Below are 22,677 nucleotides of genomic sequence, written 5' to 3'. Positions count from 1 at the left end.
AAAAATTAGCCGGGCGTGGTGGCGGGCGCCTGTAGTCCCAGCTACTCAGAGAGGCTGAGGCAGGAGAATGGCGTGAACCCGGGAGGCGGAGCTTGCAGTGAGCCGAGATTGCGCCACTGCACTCCAGCCTGGGCGACAGAGCGAGACTCCGTCTCAAAAAAAAAAAAAAAAAAAAAGAAAAGCTTAAGTTGAACCATTTAAAGCACTTAACACATTTTTTTTTTTCTCATGAAGCTAAAAGAGCACAGGATAAAAACAAACGAAGAATATAACGTTAACAAAGGCCATATTTTTAAACAGTGTTAACAAAGGCCATCTTTCTTCACTTCCCAAACTCATCACTAAACGATTGTCTCTAGGAGTCTTCTAGGGAGCTCAGTGGTTCTGTAAGGGTTTCAGATGATGGTAATATTGGAGACAACCAGTAATTTACAGAAGTTGTAAAAACCCAAAAAGGATTAAGCCTTTATCTTCTCCCACAAAAGCACCTGAGAGTAAAAACACTCCTCTGCCCCAGGGCTTCAGAGTGCGCCATTTTAATTTACATGTCAGCATAACCAGTGAGCTTTCTGATTGCTACATTTATCATCCATGCAGAGACCAGAAATGCTGCTCTAAGCACTCATGCATATTTTTCCAGTTGACAAACCCTTGCTATCACATCCCTGCTGTCTTTTCAAAGTTGTGAGCTGGTTAATTATCCTTCAGGATTACCTTCTACTCAGAACAAACGGTACTGAAAAAAAGTACTTACTCCCTTGAAAGCACACCATTGGCCAGAATCCCTTCATATCGACTGATCCCTTTGCGCTGAAGCACACTGATCTGGCCACCCAGTTCATCAGCAATTATTCCTGCATGGATGGCAGCTTTGCACAATAAAGAGGTCTGAAACACAGCAACATCATTATGCAGAACTTAAAAGAACACAGTTAAAATATAATTGGAGTTTTCTGTTTTGTTTCTGTGGTTAATTTATAGTAGTGGCCCCAGTGAATAAAGCCTTCCAATGGCCATGCCCTGGAGTGGTCACCTCGCTCACTGACTCTGGACTATGTGGCTTGCTTTGTTCTGCTGCAGATAACAGGGCCTAGCCAACTGCTACATATGTGAGTGAAGCCACCTTAGACTCTTGAGCCCCAGTTAACCTGCCATATCATGGCTGCCACGAGAGTGATTCCAGGCTAAGGGAGCTTACTAATCCAATCCAGTGTGGGTGGAGACAAATTGCTCACCCTCAAACTCATCAGCAAATAAAATGTCTGCTACTTTAAGCCACTAAGTTTTGGAGTGGCTTGTTAAGCAGAAATTGATAACAGATCCAGTTTCTTATACTTAGGCTGTTAGACACACATGCCAAGTTATCATTTAAGAAGCTGAATTTTCAATTCCACATGTTCATTTTTAAATTAGAGATTTATCAAGGTACCAAAACCACAATGGTAATGACAGCCACAGAACATTAAATGGAACAGAAAGCTTAACGAAGTTCCTAGAGGGATGATGAGCAACTCAGGGCTGACAGCCTCCATCTCACTTCCTGAATCCCCTCAGGAGGCATCAAAAAGCCAGTGCCAGCTCAGCCCTGCGATATTCAGTGTGAGGTGTCAGCAGGCTGCTGGCTGTTCTGACAGATGCAGCAGGAGCAGCAGACTGGCTCTGATTTACAGGCAGTTGTGGGATTGGAATCGGCTCTGTCAGGAAGTGGGGCTACAGAAAAGACTAGAACTTTCTATGGGGTGCCCAGGCCTGTAGGTCCCCAAGTGCAGACCTCTGTGGAAGGGTGATAAGGCACTCAGACCCAGGAGTGAGGGGATAAGAAACATAATTTCCTAAATAAACCTTAGCTATGCTCCACTTCTTCATGACTATTAATGCCAACATAGAAAGGCAGCTCATGAAATTGTGTCTCAATAACTGGACTCAAGAATTTCTCTTTTTGTTAATGACAATGCTGCTTACCTTATTTACAATGGAAAAGTTCCCTTAGACTTAAGTTACAACAGTGTAAGGACTAATGAGACAAATAATATTTTGCAATACAGTTGCAATAAAGTTGAGAACTTTGTGATCTTCAATTTAGAGAGTTCATATTTCCCAAACTAGATTAGGTTTGGCAAAGTGAGTCAGTTTTGCAACAACTGCTATCATAACAAAAGAGAGGAAAGATTTCACGACAGAAAGAAAAAAATGAGAATGCTGAAATAGAGATGCAAATACTACCCCCCTAATTTTGGAGGAAAAAAAGAATTAAAATTAGAAGAGAAAAAGATCGTACTCTTTAATAAGAATGCAGGTTGCATTTTTATCTTTCCTGAATTTTCTGTATATTGTTCCTGAATTTTCTTTCATTAAAAAGCTTTTTTTTTTTTTTTTGAGATGGAGTCTCGCTCTGTCGCCCAGGCGGGAGTGCAGTGGCGCAATTTCAGTTCACTGCAAGCTCCGCCTCCTGGGTTCACGCCATTCTCCTGCCTCAGCCTCCCGAGCAGCTGGGACCACAGGCGCCTGCCACCACACCCAGCTAATTTTTTAAATATTTTTAGTAGAGACCGGGTTTCACCGTGTTAGCCAAGACAGAATCGATCTCCTGACCTCGTGATCCACCCACCTTGGCCTCCCAAAGTGCTGTGATTACAGGCGTGAGCCACCGCGCCCAGCCTCATTAAAAAGCTTTCTTATCATCAGTTTGGACTCTTGGGTCCAAACAAAATGGAGAAGCCAGTTGAAGAGGAAAAGTCCTGAATTTAAATTTAGCAACTTATCTTGTCATCCTGGCTTTGCCTCTAACTCCACAAAGTATATGCAAGTCATTCCACTGCTCTTGATCTGACTTCCCATTCCTCTGGACAATGACAAGCCTGGACTGGATGTTGTCTAGTGCATGGGTCCCCAAGCCCCCAGGCTGTGGACTGGTACTGGTCAGTGGCCTGTTAGGAACTGGGCCACACAGCAGGAGATGAGCGGTGGGCGAGCACACATTACGGCCTGAGCTCTACCTCCTGTCAGATCAGAAAAGGCATTAGATTCTCACAGGGGTGCAAATCTTACGACAGCTGCGCATGTGAGGAATCTAGGCTGTGTGCTCCTTATGAGAATCTAATTCCTGGTGATCTGAGGTGGAACACTTTCATCCTGAAACCATCCCCCACCCCGTCTGTGGAAAAGGTTGGGGACTGCTGGTCTAGTGTCTTTTCTGAAGGTCTGTCACCTTGTGATTCTAAAGGGTACCCAGTGCACCTTTTATAGGACCCATGCAGGCCTGTCTCCCTCGCTAAACCCCTGAATGAAAACCAAATCAGTTCAGTGGTCTGCTGAGCAGCTATTCCCACTGTCCTTGGGATCACTGGTCTTCATTCTAGGAACACTGCCTATTGAGAGCTCTCACTGGACTTGGCATGTCCCAGGGCCTCTTTGGCTGTAAGATGACAGGTTCACAGGCCAACGAGCAACAGGATCTAACAGTATCATTGGCCAACAAATATTCTCATTTCTCACAGTACCCAGTATTGAAGGAATTCAATGGTGAATACCCTTTTTATAAAATTTTTATTTAATTGCAGCTATGGCTTTCCATAATAGGTTGATGCAAAAGTAATTGCGGTATTTGCCATTTCTTTTAATATTAATTGTAGGCTATAGGATACATCTCCAAAAGACTACCCATCAAGTCTATCATATTATGATGATAAAATTACCAACATTTTCCAGGATTATTTTCTTTCAAATAGTCACTCCCTCATCCATCCAACTTAAAGGAAATTGATGTTTATTTGTCACTTTTTTGGTATTGATTTTTAAAATTCACATTTATTGAACCTGATTTTTGAAAATTCTCTTTTGAACAGATGGTACCATTTATACGTTTATTTTCCAGCTATTTTGAAGTCTAAGTCTCACTGAAATGTAAATATTGGAAAGCCATATTACCTAGCCTATTTACATGGGTACATATTACCTAGCATATGTACCTAGCCTATGCACATTCTGCTCTGTAGAGCAGAACGTCTCTACAACCAGCTGGGCAGAATTTGCTGGAAAAGAAAAATAATTTATATTTTACTAAATTACACAACCAAAAAATATTAAACTGTACTTAAATTTTTAAAGTATTTTCTGCCCTTCATATAATATCTTGCTTTAATGGCAAATTAGAAACCTGATTTGTGAAAATATAGATTGATCTACAATGTTCATCTGAAGGCAACTTTTACACAATAATTATTTGTTTTATATAAGGATTCACCATAAAGTCTATTAAACAATGAGCTTCCTGGCTAGGCACAGTGGCTCACACCTGTAATCCCAGCACTTTGGGAGGCCAAGGCAGGTGGATACAAGGTCAGGAGATCGAGACCATCCTGGCTAACACGGTGAAACCCCGTCTCTACTAAAAATACAAAAAATTAGCCGGGCGTGGTGGCGGGCGCCTGTAGTCCCAGCTACTCGGGAGGCTGAGGCAGGAGAATGGCGTGAACCCAGGAAGTGGAGCTTGCAGTGAGCCAAGATCACACCACTGCACTCCAGCCTGGGCGACAGAACGAGACTCCGTCTCAACAAACAAACAAACAAAAAACAACGAGCTTCCCTAATGCATTTTACTTGATTCTAAGACGTTCAGCTGTCCCTAACAAATGGTTTTAATTAGTAAATTATCTTAAACAAAATATACTTAAACAGAATAATGTAAATGTAATAATTCTTTAGGAAAGGGAATGCAATGGCCAGCTGAAGAGAATACCTTCATGGCTCAGGCAATTGCAGGTGGATGGCATTATCTATAATAAACATTTCTGAAGTTCACTAAGCCACAAATGATGGCCAAACAGATTAGTGTGAACTAAGGCTAAAAAACTTTCAAGCAACTATCAAATCATCCCAGAATTTTCTTAACTCTTCCTTTAGGAAAAATCAACTTGTACTAAAACAGTGTTGACAATGTTTTAAAAGGAAGTGTAATAAAAAAGTAAACATTTTAGTTTGCATTTAATAAAACATGAACCAAAACCAGTAAGGTAGAATAAACCACATGCTTAAAAATGTTGGTGGAATGATAGCAAAATGTTAAATTATCAAATGTATGTCCCTTTCCATCATATGAATTATTTCTGTGCTGTTACAGTCCTCCTAATTAGCATATCAATAATGTTTTCTTCATAAAATGTGCGTTCTTTATAGAAATGTTGGAAATAATGAAAAAAAATCACTCATATTGTCATTACCCAGAGATAATCACTTGCCATTATAATGTATTTCCTTCTGGCTTTTTCTGGGTGTGTACAAGAGGCCCAGTTTCTCCCCTTCTCCTAAACTGCAGCGCACTACATGTTTACTGTCTCTATTTTACAGTACTTCTTGAACATTTTGGGGAGAGGAGAATTGCTGAAACAAATTAATTAAGTGATGTGTTCTGTTTAAAAACAGATGGTTTAGTTAGCAGGCTGGGGAGAAGGTGCCAAGAGAAAAACTGTTCTGGGGGCAGGTGAGGCAGATCTTAAGAGAAGCCCATATTCCTTCACTGGCATTGGAAACATACACCAATTTGGATGCCTTAATTTGTCAGTAGGAGACAGAACTACAGAATCTCAAAAATTCAAAAAGGACTTTAAAGTTCTCCCCTCACACCTCTTGACAGACCACCCCCGTCTCCACCCCGCAGCACCCTTCCCACACAAAGACAGTCTATCCCTGACAAATGGTTTTAACATCTACACCTGACATTTCCAGTGACTAGGAAATCACTGTTTCTCGAGACAGCCTATCCCATTTTGCATTGTTCAATTATTCCTTATATGCAGCTGAAATTGGCAGCCCTATAACTTATATCCACTGATCCCAGTTCTGCCTTTTGGAGCAACACAGAATAAACCAATGCCTTTTCTATAATAGCTCTGTAAGACAACATATTCTTCCCTGAGACAGGGTACCTCCTTCTTCAACAGCTCCTCTAGTTATTTATTTTACATATTCTGTTATCCTGACCTACAGGATATGCTTTGGTTTTGCAAAGATTCTTCTGAAAAGACTTGCTACAACTGAACACATTTCTCAAGATGAAGGCACTGTGGAGGCAGACTCTAAGATAACCCCCATGATCCCTGCCCCCTGTATCCCCTCTTGTGGAATCCCTCTGAATCCCCGAGTGTGGGTGGGGGCTGAGATTTTCTTCTAAGTCTATAAGAATACCGCAAAAGTGATGGGATACCACTCCCATGATAACATTATATAAGAGTGTAATCTATCTTGGGAGGAGATCCCTTTGCTCAAAGACTCTCTCTTGTTTGCTTTGAGGATGCAAGTGGCCACGTTGGGAAGGTCTACATGGCAAGAACTGAGGATGGCCTCCAGCCAAAATCCAGGAAGAAACCGAGGCCCTCATTCCAATAACCCACAAGTAACTGAATGCTGTCAACACCACATGAGCTTAGAAGCAGATCCTTCCCCAGCTGAGCCTCCAATGAGATTGCAGACCCAGCTGACACCTTTGTTGCACCCTTATAAGACCCTGAAGCAGAGAACCCAGCTAAACCATGTCCAATCTCCTAACCCACAGAAAATGAGATAATAAATATGTGCCACTTTAAGCCTCTACGTTTATGGTGATATTATTATGCAGCAATAAATATCTAATACATCCATGACATTGACATATACAAAAAAGGCACTAATCCGAGTTCTTTGAAGAGAGTAGTTTTCAAAACACAAAACTTCCTTGCAGATAAAATCATTCTAAAAGCGAATAGTGCACAATCAGTTAGTGAGTCAAATAGGAAACCTGTTTGCCAGCACTTAGGGATCATGTACTCCCATCTACCATGCAGGAAACCATTTACCTGTTACGCTAAAAAATATAGCTCTGTCAGAAGGAGGTAAGATAAACATCTACAGTAAGAAAAAACTATGCTATTTCCCTTATTGTACATAATTCTTACATTTCTTGCATAGAACAGGAAAATAATAAATAAAAACTTTCTATTGCTGGGAAAAAATGTCAACTTTTTATTTCTCTTAATTCCCTGTAGTCATTTAAGAATTGCCTGAGCCAAGTAAATCTTCAAACTGAAACCGTGTAAAACATTTTAAGAGTCAATTTATAGGTCAAATGAGTATCCTGTGTCAATCTTGTAAATAAAAATACAGAAAAGGGGAACGAAAGGCAAAATAACAACAAAATCTGCTGTTCCCAGAATCAGAATGTGCTAAAAGAAAAAATCACAGTCAAACGTTTTCCTCATGCCACAGAGGATTTATCAATCACCTAGAACAAGTAGATAAAGGTTGTTTTCCCACAGGCATAAAAATACACGTTAATAACTTTAAGAACAGTTTCACAACAATAGGTTTTTGCTATAGATTTCTAATAACTCAGGTACTTCCCAAAAACTAGGCTATAAACCCAACTACTTCAAATAGCAATGTAAATTTTAAAAAAATCAGATACTAGATTTCCAGGACAGAAATCTGTAAATAGAAACAAGTGGAGGATTATGTATCTGAGATAGGACATGCAGGAACAATGTATTACTACAGAACCCAGGTAGTCTTACTGGACATAAGAACTTGGTTTGCAAAGAGAGAGGGGAATAAGAGCAGGGTGGATGGCTTCACTGGCCCCAGACACAATGTCACTATTCTATGATATGAATATTCATGTTCTTTGCTGTATTACAGGAACCAGTTGGAATGTTAAAGAAATAAACCATGACAAAAAGGATGCAAATCTATAACCTCTTGCAAAAAGTGGATGGAATAATACTCTCAGATAGTGAAGTTTTGTTTTTCATTTCATTTATAGTAAGCTTAGCTGGAAATGCTAGAAATAGGAGTGAATGCATGGGTAACCTTGGTTTTTATACTTATTTCATTTATTCTCAGAGGAGAGAGACTCATGCATCTGTCGAGAGTTTTATATCTCATTTTATATCTCATTTAATTACTCAGTAATTAATTTAGGCAGAGTAAAGCACTTACTCCTTTTAATTCATTCTCTGCCATTACCCTCAATTACTTACATCTCTATATCCATCTACCATATTCCCAGAAATGTCTCCTGCTACGTCTCTACAACCAGCTGGGCAGAATTTGCTGGAAAAAGAAAAATAAATAATTTATATTTTATTAAATTACACAACCAAAAAAATTAAACTGTACTTAAATTTTTAAAGTATTTTCTGGCCTCCATATAATATCTTGCTTTAATGGCAAATTAGAAACCTGATTTGTGAAAATACAGATTGATCTACAATGTTCATCTGAAGGCAACTTTTACACAATAATTATTTGTTTTATATAAGGATTCACCATAAAGTCTATTAAACAGTGAGCTTCCCTAATGCGTTTTACTTGTTTCTAAGACTTCCAATAAATATTTTTCAGAAATAGGAACATTTCTAAACATTATATAATCTTGTTTCTGTAAGAAATGTTTAAAATATGTAACAGTTTTGTTTTCTATGGATAAAAAAGACAAAGAAGAATATCCCTAGATTCTCTCTGGGAGTAGGACTGTGAGGAACTTTCACTTTCTGTGTTATACATACTGTAATATTGCCATTATATTAGCACTGTCTGATAGAAATAGAATGGGAGCCACATATACAAATTTAAATATTCTAGTAGTCACATTTTTAAAAAGTAAAAAGAAATATGCAAAATTAATAATATATTCTATTTAATCCAGCATGTTCAAATTTTATCATTTCTAAATGTAATAAACAGAAATAAATACCAATAAGATATTTTCTCTTTTGTTAACTTCCAAAATCTGGGGTGCATTTTATACAACACACCTCAATTTGCACTCACCACAGTTCAAGTGCTCATCAGCCACCCGTGGCTAGTGGCTACCGTATTAGATGGTCTGGTCTACATTAGTTATGAAATACTTTTGTAATCAGAGAAAAAGGATATATTTTAAAATCAGGATTCCAAGGCCGGGCACAGTGACTCACGCCTGTAATCTCAGCACTTTGGGAGGCCAAGGCGGGTGGATAACCTGAGGTCAGGAGTTCGAGACCAGACTGGCCAACATGGTGAAACCCCGTCTCTACTAAAAATACAAAAATAATTAGCCTGGTGTGGTGGCAGACGCCTGTAATCCCAGCTGCTTGTGAGGCTGAGGCAGGAGAATCGGTTGAACCTGGGAGGCGGAGTTTGCAGTGAGACTAGATCATGCCACTGTACTCCAGCCTGGGGACCAAGAGCAAAACTCCATCTCAAAAAAAAAAAAAAAAAAAAAATAGGATTCAATTTACTTAACAGTCATCTTTCAAGAAACTTTCCAGAAACATGTCATAGCATGTGGTGCAGCTGAAGGGTGTCAGTGCTAGGAGCAGAGTGACACAGGCTCCGGCACTACCTAGCTAGCAGTGAGATCCTGATATTGCATATAATCTCTCTTAGATTGTTTCTTCATCTCGAGTCCCTTCAAGTGTCAACATACCAACAAGATATGATGACAGCTATAAACATCTATAAAAAACACACAAAAAGGAAGCCAAAGTATTATAAAAATGTTGTCAGCTTTGAAGATGCATGCCATGTGCCCTTACTTCTATATATACACCACTTTACATAATGTTTACTTGGTTTGTTTAAAAAGAATGTACCAGCCCAAACAGATTCCAGAATAGAATTTGTTTTTATTTCATTTCCTCTCAGTGTCCTCTTGCTGACTTGGCAAATTATATATGTAACAACTAATTATCAAAACTATCCAAATAAATATTCTATAATTTTTTCCCATTGACCTTTTGGAGTCCCTGCATTGCAGCAGTACTCATGGAATTAAGAAATAAAAATAATGGGAATTCCCATTACAGGGTAACAATTCCCTGGAGCCAATTCCCTTACAATCAGCTGTATTTCAGAATTCAGAATTTCTTGGATTCTAGAAAAGTAAAACAGTTCTAATGATGTATATGATGTAATATGCTGGTGGGGTCTGCACACATTAATAAAAAACATTAAAATACTTGTGTCAAATGCCTTAATAGTCATATTAAATAACATATGTAAAGACATGTTAATCTAGTCCAATTTTGCTGTCAAACGAATTTAAGGTCACATTAATCAAGAATCACCACCAAATGAGTTACAAAAGGCTTTCAAAACTTTCTATACTTCATAATTATGGATGAGGGCTTGTGGACCTTTATTAGTCACCAGGCCTTATCTTTAATCTAAACACTACAAAATGGCTGGGCTAAAGCTGAGATAATCTGGCACCATAATGACACCCTGTAAGCTTGGATATATTCCCTTTCTTTAGGAGAACAGGAAATGACCATTTGATGTCCAGAGGCCCTATCACCAACTGGGACTGTAGAGGTATAGCTAGAATAGATAATACTGGCATATGTGTATATTGGATGAACAGTAACTTTAAAAGCAATATTTAATTATTGCTCATTTTCATTTTTCCCCCTATTAGACATAATATTAGTTAACACTAGAGTTGTTTCTGCACATAAAATAATTTCATTCATTAGAATGTCCAAATGTCTGAGATAGGACCACGGGCTCTTAAGCCTGACTTCCTGGCTACACTTATGAGGTGTGTAGCCCTCAGCAAGTCTTAACTGGTTTGTACTTTGGTTTTTAGGATGTAACAGAACCTTCCTTGCAGACATGTTGAAATGTTCACAAGAGCTACTTACTCTGTGCTAAGTGCAGAGAGCTATACTGGGCACTAGGAAAGCACTCTAGAGAGTCATAGCTGGGTGCCATGATTCACACCTGTAATCCCAGCACTTTGGGAAGCTGAGTCCAGAAGTTAGAGATCAGCTTGGACAATATAGAAAGACACCCATTTCTAAAAAAATTTAAAAATTAGCCAGGTATGATGGTGCACATCTGTTGTCCCAGCTACTTTGGAGGCTGAGGCAGGAGCATACTTTGAGCCCTGGAGTTTGAGGCTATAGTGAGCTATAATTGTACCACTGCACTCCAGCCTGGGCAAGAGAGCAAGACCCTCTTTCATAAAAAGAGAGAAAAAAAAACAGTCATAGTTTTTGTTAGTGTTGTTGACAATGATCTCTAGACTAGCGGTTCTCCACTGGGGGCGATTCTGCCCACCATGAGACATTTGGCAATGTCTGGAGACATTCTTGGTTATCACAACTGACATCTAGGACATAGAGTCCAGGGATGCTGCTAAATATCTAACAACGCACAGGACAGCCCTGCAATATAAAGAATTATTGACCCAAAATATCAATAGTGCCAAGGCTAAGAAATTCTGCTTTAGACTGTTTACTTGATAGATGAGGAAATGTACATCAAAGTGGCTAAGTAGTTTTTCCAGTTAAAGCTGGGTTGAAAACTTTCATCTTCTTATTTGCAGTAGGTTTTTCTCTAGTGGTAAAGACAAAATGCACCTCCTCCCAAATGAAAGAATTTTAAAAGTCACTCCCAAATACCAGCCAGGAAAAAAAGTACAGTCTAGACTTGGTAATGATTCATTGGCCCTATAGTGGAACTCAGGGGTCAGCAAACTATGGCCTGTGAGCCAAATCCGCCCTACTGATGTTTTGGTAAATACAGTTTTATTGAAACACAGCATGTCTGTTAGTGTATACATAGAGTCTATGGCTGCTTTTTTGCTACAAGAGCAACAGAGATTACATGAATAAATGCAACAGAGATTGTATGGCCTGGAAAACCTGAAATATTTATTATCTACCCCTTGACAGAAAATGTTTGCTGACTTCCTGCTATATAAGAAACTATTTCAGATATTCCTCATTAGTTACAACATGAATGGTAAAAAGAGCTTTAAGTACAAATGTATCTGGTTTAACGTGAAGGAAAACAAAATGTTCAGCAATACACGACTGCAACACAGTTAGGATACCTATATTTACCTGTATTCTGTCTTCAAATAATGGCTAGCTCGTTCCAAACACGTTATTAAATCTGTCATAAATAAAGATAATTGCAATTAATAGAATGAATAAAAACTAGGACACTCATGCTGCAAAGCTTTCTTTTAAAATAAAAGAGAGTTTTAAAAAAGCATTTATTCACTATGTAGTTATCAGAATTTTCCTTTTAAAAATAAACACTGAGAATCACTGTCTCCAGTATTTAATGAGTTCCTTTCATTTCTTTTTTCTGCCACCAATGATAGTTTTTCAACATAATCATCTAGTAAATGATAGCAGAATCTGTAGTTAACAGAAAAAAACAATACTCTAGTTGCTATCCACTATGTGCCTACAAAGACCAGGTGTATAGTGTCCTGGCAGGAAGAAAATAATTTCAAAAGCCCAACATAGTTCATAGGGAAGGTTCCCACAAACATTTTAATTCAACAATTTAGCCAGTGGCATCTGATGACAGAGAAGCACATCTTTACCAAGAAAACCTACAGCACATAAGCTTTCATCAACCAGGACAAAGCATTTTAAAAAAGAAGGTGCTCTCTGGAGTAATTTACAGAACCAAAGTAATATTCAGCAATAAAGGCTAAGATACAGTGGATCTTGATGCATTTAGATCAACATAAGATGGTTTCCAAAATATTGCACACTTACTGTAATAGTTCTTTGGGAGCAGTATATGGTGAACACTGGCCATGCAGGCATCTGCTGTGATTAGTCAGAGCTGATTGGCTAAGAGGAAAATGAATGGCGCACCTCATTCCCAGGGCTTTTCTGCCAGAGAGGACTGAGAGCAGAAACCTCTACGACCATAGCCAGACATGGTATGGGCTGCACAGTAATTACTCTGAAGCACAAGAGCCCAGGACAGGAGCCCATGCTTCTCTCTCTCATCAGTGTTCGTGTTTCCCTTCCCTTCTCTCCCATATGAGTTTCAGCTTTACATTTATTACACTGTGTGACACTGACTTCCTCATCCTGCACACACTGTGCATGCCTCCCGTGCTGGTGTACTGGTGTGTGTTGGGGAGGGGCTCACTGGTGAAAAGCCTTGCCCCTGAGCTAGGAAGGAGGATGGGGGAGGGCTCCAGAGAATAGTGAGGACTTCGAAGGGTCAGGAGGGGAACACAAAGGTGTGCTATCCAAGGTTTTTAGGAAAAATGAGATGAATCCTATCCCATATAAGTCAACTGATCAATCTAACATGCTAATAAGCTTGTCCAACCCATGTCCCTTGGGCCATATGCAGCCCAGGATGGCCTTGGATGCAGCCCAACACAAATTCCTAAAGTTTTGTAAAACATAATTATAAATTTTTTTTGCAATTTTTTTTTTTTTTTAGCTCATCAGCTATTGTTAGTGTATTTTATGTGTGGCCCCAAGACAATTCTTCTTCTAATGTGGCCCAGGGAAGCCAAAAGATTGGACACACCTGTGTCACAATATGATTCAGTTCAGACCTAACCATTTACAAAGATACAATGTTCCTCTTCTTCCTCATATCTTAATTCTGTATCTGAGTCCATAATTATGTCCAGGGATGGGGATAAGTGGCAAGAGGAATTCTTAGATAACGTTTAGAGATTTGTGTTGATTCTTCTGTTATACCTGGATGGTCGCTGCTTGCATAGGTCAGCAAAAAACCCCGGCCAGAAATGTGGGATCCACTCTCAAAGCGGACGGTTACTTCACTTGTGTTCAACAAGAGTTCTTTGGGAACAGTCATACTTCCACAGTATGGACCTAAAAACAAAGCACACTTGTGGCACATTTCAAAATTTATACTAGCACGAATGATTGGTATATGGCATTTTTTCCTTGAAAGGCCAAATTTACTAGACAATACATATGTATGATCATAATCTTTACCAACTGAAATTTAGCTTGACGCTCAGACTGATAATTTCTGACTGATTGTGAACTAAGCCAAGGGGGAAAGTGGCTTACTGTAGACAAGCAATAGGCTGGAACTAGTTAACTGTGAGCAACCCAAGAGATAGCTTTTGTTTTTTGTAAAAAGAAGACAAAGGTCAAACACATTAGGTAGTAAAGAAAATTTTATTACAAAAATGTTATTCTAGGGGCCTCCTAAATTTGTTCAAATAAACTAAAAAAATCATTTTTTTTTCAGGGAAGTTTTAAGGTTAAAAGACTTTGCAAAGCATGGTAAGAATTGTATTCACATGCAGCATACACATTGATTTTCCTTCACAGTAACTTCTGGTTAATCCCCAAAATTCATTTTGATTTATAAAATGTGTACAAAAGCAGAAAAACCTCTAAAACATTTTGAAATATTATAGTACAAAATTAGACAATTAAGGGTAAAACATTGTTTCTAAAATAAGTTGCTTGAAAAGCAATAGGGATCTCAATGAACTTTCAAAGGGCAAAATTACATTTGGAGCTTAAAATAACAAAAACTCTTCCTAAGACTACTCAAACTAAAGTTTAGCTTTTAAATTGTCATTTTGAAGTAACATACGCAAGACAATCTCTATGAAATGGGGATTAGCAAATTTTGAAGAGAGGTATTATTTATTAACTTCTCTCAAAACAGTATGGAAATAGTCAGTGGCAACAACAATCATGATCAAGGAAGAAGAATCAAAGAAAAAGACTGCTCCAAGTCAATATGAATAAAACCGGGGTTATATTAACCAGAACCAATAGGGACAAAACTGCTTGATATGGTTTTGCTGTGTCCCCACCTAAATCTCATCTCGAATTCCCATGTGTTGTGGGAAGGACCTAGTGGGAGGTAATTGAATCATGGGGGAAGGTGTTTCCCATGCTGTTCTCATGATAGTGAATAAGTCTCATGAGATCTCATGGTTTTTTAAAAAAGGAGTTCCCCTGCACAAGCTCGTTTCTCTTGTCTGCCACCATGTGAGACATGCCTTTTGCCTTCCACCATGATTTGAGGCTTTCCTAGCCATGTGGGACTGCAAGTCCAATTAAACCTTTCTTTTGTAAATTGCCCAGTCTCAGGTATGTCCTTATCAGCAGCATAAAAAAGGACTAACACAGTAAGTTGGTGCCGGTAGAGTGGGGCACTGCTGAAAAGATACCCGAAGATGTGGACATGACTTTGGAACTGGGTAACAGGCAGAGGTTGGAACAGTTTGGAGGGCTAAGAAGACAGGAAAATGTGGGAAAGCTTGGAACTTCCTAGAGGTTTGTTGAATGGTTTTCCCCAAAATGCTGATAGCGATATGGACAATAATGTCCAGGCTGAGGTGGTCTCAGATGTAAATGAAGAACTTGTTGGGAACTGGAGCAAAGGTGACTCTTGTTATGTTTTAGCAAAGAGACTGGTGGCATTTTGCCCCTGCCCTAGAGATTTGTGTAACTTTGAACTTGAAAGAGATGATTTAGGGTATCACGTGAAAAACATTTCTAAATAGGAAAGCATTCAAGAGATAACTTGGGTGCTGTTAAAGGCATTCAGTTTTATAAGGGAAGCAGAGCATAAAAGTTCAGAAAATTTGCAGCCTGACAGTGCGATTGAAAAGAATATCCCATTTTCTGAGGAGAAATTCAAGCCAGCTGCAGAAATTTACATAAGCAATGAAGAACCGAATGTTAATCCCCAAGACAATGTGGAAAATGTCTCCAGGGCATGTCAGAGGTCTTCAAGGCAAACTCTCCCATCACAGACCCAGAGGCCTAGGAGGAAAAAGTGGTTTCCTGGGCCAGGCCTAGCGTCCCTGTGCTATGTGCAGCCTGGGAACTTGGTGTCTTGTGTCTCAGCTGCTCCAGCTATGGCTGGAAGGGGACAACGTAGAACTCGGGCCATGACTTCAGAGGGTGCAAGCCCCAAGCTTTGGCAGCTTCCATGTGGTGTTGAGCCTGCGGGTGCATGGAAGTCAAGAATTGGGGTTTGGGAACCTCCACCTAGATTTCAGAAGATGTATGGAAATGTCTGGATGCCCAGGCAGATGTTTGCTGCAGAGGCCCTCATAGAGAACCTCTGCTTGGGCAGTGCAGAAGGGAAATGTGGGGTCAGAGCCCCCACACAGAGTACCTACTGGGGCACCATCCTGTGCAGCTGTGAGAAGGGGGCCACCAGACCCCGGAATGGTAGATCCATTGCACCTGAAAAAGCTGCAGACACTCAATGTCAACCTGTGGAAGCAGTGGGGAGGGAGGCTGTACCCTGAAAAGCCACAGGGGTGGAGCTGCCCAAGGATGGGAACTCACCTCTTGCATCAGCATGACCTGCATGTGAGACATGGAGTCAAAGGAGATCATTTTGGAGCTTTAAAATTTGACTGCCCCACTGGATTTCAGACTTTCATGGGGCCTCAGCCCCTTTGGCTAATTTCTCCCATTTGGAATGGCTGTATTTACCCAATGCCAGTACCCACATTGTATCTAGGAAGTAACTAACTGGCTTTTGATTTTACAGGCTCATAGGCAGAAGGGACTTGCCTTGTCTCAGATGAGATTTGGACTGTGGACTTTTGAGTTAATGCTGAAATGAGTTAAGACTTTGGGGGACGGTTGGGAAGGCATGATTGGTTTTGAAATATGAGGACATGAGACTTGGGAGGGGCCAGGGTCGAAATGATATGGTTTGGGTGTCCCCACCCAAATCTCATCTTGAATTCCCATGTGTTGTGGGAGGGACCCGGTGGGAGGTAACTGAATCATGGAGGAAGGTCTTTCCCATGCTGTTCTCATGATAGTGAATAAGTCTCATGAGATCTGATGGTTTTAAAAAAAGGAGTTCCCAGCACAAGCTCTTTTCTCTTGTCTGCCACCATGTGAGACATGCCTTTTGCCTTCCACCATGATTTGAGGCATCCCCAGCTACATGGAACTGTAAGTCCAATTAAACCTTTTGTAAATTGCCCAGTCTCAGGTATGTCCTTATCAGCAGCATGAAAATGGACTAATACACATGCTAAAGAGTCAGACGATCATGACACAACTAAGCATTGCCCTTCTGGTATAAAGGATCCAATTTCTCTCTGTTCCAAGTTTCACATACTGAACATGTGACAGAATAAGAAAGAAATGCTATATGCTTACCCTCACATGCCAAATTTCTAGTATTTCCTATTAATAAATTATAGTGAAATCTAAATAAAAAATGTTCACTTCCCTCTTTAGAAACACTCATGTAAGTAATATGCAATTACTTACATGAGTTAATACTTTCTTTTTGTTGTTGTTGTTTTTTTGAGATGGAGTCCCGCTCTGTCCCCAGGCTAGAGTGCAGTGGCACGATCGTGGCTCACTACAAGCTCCGCCTCCCGGGTTCACACCATTCTCCTGCCTCAGCCTCCTGAGTAGCTGGGACTACAGGCGCCCGCCACCATGCCTGGCTGATTTTTTATGTATTTTTTTTTTTATTAGAGATGGGGTTTCACCGTGTTAGCCAGGATAGTCTTGATCTCCTGACCTCGTGATCTGCCCGCCTCAGCCTCCCAAAGTGCTGGGATTACAGGCATGAGCCACCGTGCCTGGCCAATACTTTCAAATTACTTAGAATAGTACCTAGCACATAGTAAGAGCTATATAAGTGCTTGTTAAAAATGAATATATTAAAAAATAAGTAATACCTATTTTCTCTTCAGACTGTGTTCCATAGTGCAAGGAACTTTTATATCCATCCCTTTATCTCCAACAGACTGCATAGTACCTGGCAGGTGACAGCCTCCCAAAAACTGCTTGAATTAACTGAAATGCTCTTTTTACAACAGTTTCTAAAAGCCAAATCCAACTAAGAGATTCATAAAATATTTTTAATCTTGTGACTTTTAAATACTATGGAGAAGTCAGGAAGCGAAGTATAAAGAAGCAAGAAAAAAATTTGTGTAATGAATAATACGGATTTTTATAAACTTTACTCTTGCTCACAAGCACAGCAGAAAGGCAATTCCGACTAAATAAGTAGAATGATAAGCATTTTTGCAAAGTTAAGGTGAGTCAGATTGCTATACTTGCCTTTTCCAACTAATTCTGTTTGTTTTAGATGTTTGAAATTCCTCTGTTCTTTGCACAGATAAGAGGGGTGAAGACACTTGCTTTGTAAACCTAAGGATGAATATTGTGACGTAACTAGTAACTTGTTGCTTTTAATAAGTTAGAATGTTTTCAAATCACATTTTTTATATTAACCCACTAATACACCCCTCCCCAAACGGTGATGATGATAGTAATCTCTCCTTAAATTTCTATAGCATTCCAATGAGTTCTAATGAAAGCTGTAGGTGGCCAGGCACAGTGGCTCACGCCTGTAATCCCAGCACTGTGGGAGACCAAGGTGAGCGGAGTCAGGAGGTCAGGAGTTCAAGACTAGCCTGGTCAACGTGGTGAAACCCCATCTTTACTAAAAATACAAAAAAAAATTAGCCGAGCATGGTGGTGGGTGCCTGTAATCCCAGCTACTCAGGAGGCTGAGACAGGAGAATTGCTTGAACCTGGGGGGTGGAGGTTGCAGTGAGCCACGATCCCACCACTGCATTCCAGCCTGGGTGACAGAACAAGACTCCATCTCAAAAAAACAAACAAACAAACAAAAAAACCCCACAAACTGTAAGGTAAGCAAGTCTAAATTGATTATCAGTGAGAACTTGTTTAGTTTTTTTTTTTAGATTTTATGAAACAGTTGAAAGGAAAAGTTGCAAAAAGTATACATATTTTACACAAATAAGAGTGTATACCATCATACTAAGTTGTTGTGCAATATATATGATTTCCTAGACCAAAAACATATAAATAGAGTAAAACTCTAATTTGGTTTCATCCTCCCAGTTATGATAGGCATGTAACTATTTCGCAGATCAAAGAAGGAAAATGTAAACACATACCCCTTTAATTACCCTTACCACACAGACATCAATCCCCTTCATATTTTTATTACTGTGCTGCAAAATTGTAACTAGAGGGGTAGGAGATACTCTCTCTATATAAATATCATCATTGAGAGGATTTTTTTCTTTTTTTTTGAGACAGGATCTTTCTCTGTCACCAACGTTGGAGTGCAGTGGTGTGATCACGGCTCCTCCTGGGCTCAAACAATCCTTCCACCTCAGCCTTCCAAGAAGCTGGATTACAGGTGTGTGCCACCATGTCCAGCTAATTTTTTGGTTTTTTCTGTAGAGATGAGGTCTCACTATGTTGCCCAGGTTGGTCTCAAGCTCCTGGCTTTAAGCAATCCTCCCGTGTCAGCCTCCTCACAGTGCTGGGATTACAAACATAGGCCACAGTGCCTGGTCTGAAGAGTTATTTTGATCATTTCATCATAATCACAAACATCAGAATGGCAAGAATGAGTTTTAATTCAGGGTGGGGGATAACAGTTGAATACTGGCCGTAGTATTGCCTATGGCAAAGCATCCAAATTATTGCCTGTCTCAAGGTCTGACAGATGAAAATTCCTTTCATAGACTAGAAGTTAATAATTACATTCCTAGAGTTAAAAGGCAAGAGAGAAAAATGGAAAAATATGATAGCAGTGAGAGGGAAAAATAATTAATGGGAAACCATGGAAAGACCCTGGGAGTCTGTCCTAAGCAATGTCCTCAGTGCTCCGCCAGACTCCTTCAAGGATAATCTCTTGTCTTATGAAAGAAAATCCTTCTCCACTCACCCCTGCCCACGTGATATACTTCACTGTTGGTACTCCCCAAAGGTCTCCTGACTTTTAAAAAGGATCAACACCTACATTTAAATGTTTACAAAGACAATTTCATTGGATACCCACATGAGAGCTCAGTGACTTCTAACTTTGATTGTGGTTATATTCTTGGGCTCAGGCAGTGTTCTTAGATTGGCAAACATACTTCAATTCAGTCAGACTGAAATCCAACCCCTCCCTAAAAATAGGACGCACAGTTTTGCATGGATGTTTGCTTCAGAACCAGCAGTGCTACGTGTTTTATAGCACTTGGACTTGCCACCTAACTTCCTACATTGTCTCACTTCTATCTATCCCTGTCTGCAAGGCAGGTTCCATCTTACTTTGCAGTCACAAATTCCCATCACACTGGGGCACAGCAGTTAATCAAGTAGGCAGAAAAATCAGGAAAAAAGAAAAACTTTTATCTTTTGTGGAATGTAACTGGCGGCCCTGTATTGTGGGAAGAGCTATCAGAGATACCAAATGGAACAGCACTGTGGCATTTGGCACCAGACATGAGACTCCAGCAGACAATGGGCTGATTCCTTGGACAAAGGGAATAAAGGGCCAGGAACTGTAGGAGTTGCCTTCTTTGAGCACAGTAGGCCAGTTCCTCTCAGCACATTCCCTGTTTGGGGCTACTATTTCATTAGTAGCTGCAAGGGAAACCCTTTATCTTTCCATGTGTGAATAAAAGAAAGCTGTCCAATAAGGAAGAATAAACTGTCTGCTACAAGCCAAGTCTGAAATCCTCTTGATTCTCTGGCAATCTGACAATTTGTAAGCAATGTATAGCACTTCTCTATTCTCCTGGACTGTGTGCCCAAGACTCCAGGAATTACAAGACAATGATGGTTTGGTTAAAAGTTGTTTGTTCCAGGTCACTTGAGATGGGTATAAGGTTTTGATCTTAAAACTGATAAAACTAATTTATTGTTTTATATATAAAAGGGACGTGTTTAAAAAATAGTATGCATGTCATTAGAGAAACAAAGAAACCTCTTTCCCTTAGTAGTATTATTTCTGATTTTTTTTTAACTACCATACTGTCAGTGGTAAAAACCACTGAGAGATCAAATAAAAACCTAACTCCTGAAAGGTCTGTCATAAATCGACAACAACAACACAAAACCTCCAAAAAACCCTCATTAACCTTCTGGAGCATCATCTGAAGCACATCATTCTTTCTTATGACAGATAAGAACATGCCTGATTGACCTAAGTGACCCTCCTTGGGAGTACATGTGGGTGGAGCCAGCCACATGGAAATTTGGCTGCCAGGCGAGTGGTACTCCTTGTGGCCCAGATCTGTGCTCAGAGGTATGCTGATAAAACAATCTCCAGAAATGCTGAAGCTGCAAACACCATTAGATTTGTGTCCATTTTCGATTTGTTTTTGATGCAGTCAAATCGCAGATTTGTCCTTGCTTGCTAATTGCAGTAGGGTCATTGTACAACATTACAGAATTTTCAAGGCCATTTTATTTGAAAAGGAGAGAAATTAGCATAAAAAAGGGATACTCCTGGACTGTGCCATTAAAAGCATAGTCATGTAACAGTAAGTGGTATCCCTGGAGAATTTTTGTCGCTCATTCCCACACAAAAATCAGTGACAGATGATAAATGAAGCAGGCGGATTCTTAGACAAAGGTGTGGCTTTCCTTGGGGCTACAGGACCCAGGTCAAGAAGTGTGTCAACACTGGGAGTTCACTACCCACTTAAGCCATTACTTCTCTCCCAATGAAAGATGGCAATTACTGAAACTGAATCACAGTGAGTCTCCAGGGAAATATTTATGGGGAAAGAGGAGGAGGAACCCAATAGCTTTTTCTCCTTGAGGCTTATGGTTGTGTTAAAAAAATACCTAGAGTAAAGCATTCTGGCTGATATAACGTTTTATATGTTCAAGATTCTTTCTGAATTCTATCTTGGCATAAAAGGCAAAACAAAACAAACAAAGAAAAAGTCCTTCTCAATAATTTCCACCAAAGTAGCCTCAACCATAGAGGAGGACGCACTTCTAGGGTGTTTGCAGCCCAAAACAGCTCTCTGTGAGCTGGAAATTTCTTTGAAGTCTATTTGTTTTATCTTTAAAAGCCATAAAAATTTTTCATTCTACTTCATAATATGTCTGAGAGACATACAAACCATTTGTAAAACAGAGACTGTCAATCTTGTGCTTTTCCCTCTTTGGGATTTAAAAAACTTCAACAGATGAGATATAATTATTAGATCTCATTGCAATATGTCAGATATGTATCATTCTAAAAAATGACATGCAGACACCTGTTGTGATTATGAGTCTAACCACTTAGTATTATTTCCAACTATTCCTATTTCTCTCGTTCCTAGTGTTACATAAACATTAACGGTTGACTTCACATGATTGTACTTCTAAGTCACTGACAATGCTTAAAAAAATATTGTGATTGGAAGTGGAAGTACAGAAAACGTAGGAGAACAATTTTTGAACTTCCTGGTGTAAATCATTATGCAGAACACAACCAATTTAACTGACTACAATTAGGATCCTATAGTAAAGAGTTTCTTTCTATCACTGGCCACCATGCCTCCTCTTAGCATTTTGACTAAGAAACATTTTTTGAACTTTAAACTTATACTGGAACTCTACGTAAGTGATTTCTCAGACTCCCACTTTATTCTCCGGATACTCCTGCAGAGAGGCCTGGAGAAGTTTCCATTTCTTCCAGCAAGTGACAAACAAGAACTACACCTCAGGTCTTCCTATGCACAAGCCACAGGAACAGATGGCTTTCAACACAAACACTGAATCGGATGGTGCAGTGCTGAAGAGCAGGGCCTCAAATGCCCAGACTTGAATCCCAGGTCCCGCTAAGTGATCTTATAAGCATGTTAGTTGGCCTTTTTTGAGCTTCAGTTTCTTTATGTGTAAAGGTTGGTAACAGGACCTGTCTCACAGGGCTGTTATAAGGGTTAAATGAGTTAGTAACGCTAAGGTACTAAGCCCAGTGCATTGCACATAGTTGAATGCTCACTCACAGGCACCTTCCACATTATTACATGGTCTTTTCCACATAATAGGCATAGTTTTAAAATTTTATGTAAACCAAAGCTTTCTTTAAATGCAGAGGGAATGTTCACAGAGGAATCTTAGTGTAAATTTCCCTACAGTGTGAATAATG

General features: G+C 39.7%; 1 protein-coding gene across 2 annotated transcripts in view; it reads right to left on the bottom strand.

Annotated features, from left to right (window-relative positions):
- The window catches only part of DCBLD1 (discoidin, CUB and LCCL domain containing 1), an 89,675-nt gene that overhangs the window by 39,330 nt on the left and 27,668 nt on the right, over positions 1–22,677 (bottom strand). For both annotated transcript variants that reach the window (XM_030809613.1, XM_030809612.1), the window contains exons 3-6: positions 13,488–13,622; positions 11,862–11,913; positions 8,010–8,082; positions 755–888 (exon numbers count right to left, since the gene is read on the bottom strand). In XM_030809613.1, coding sequence (XP_030665473.1) covers positions 755–888; positions 8,010–8,082; positions 11,862–11,913; positions 13,488–13,622 — 394 coding nt within the window. The remainder of the gene's footprint in view (positions 1–754; positions 889–8,009; positions 8,083–11,861; positions 11,914–13,487; positions 13,623–22,677) is intronic.

The sequence above is a fragment of the Nomascus leucogenys genome, chromosome 3 (assembly GCF_006542625.1).
Source record: "Nomascus leucogenys isolate Asia chromosome 3, Asia_NLE_v1, whole genome shotgun sequence".
NCBI classification, from domain to species: Eukaryota; Metazoa; Chordata; class Mammalia; order Primates; family Hylobatidae; genus Nomascus; species Nomascus leucogenys.
The sequence above is the reverse complement of the archived record's forward strand: the minus strand, read 5'-3'. Positions and strand labels throughout refer to the sequence as shown.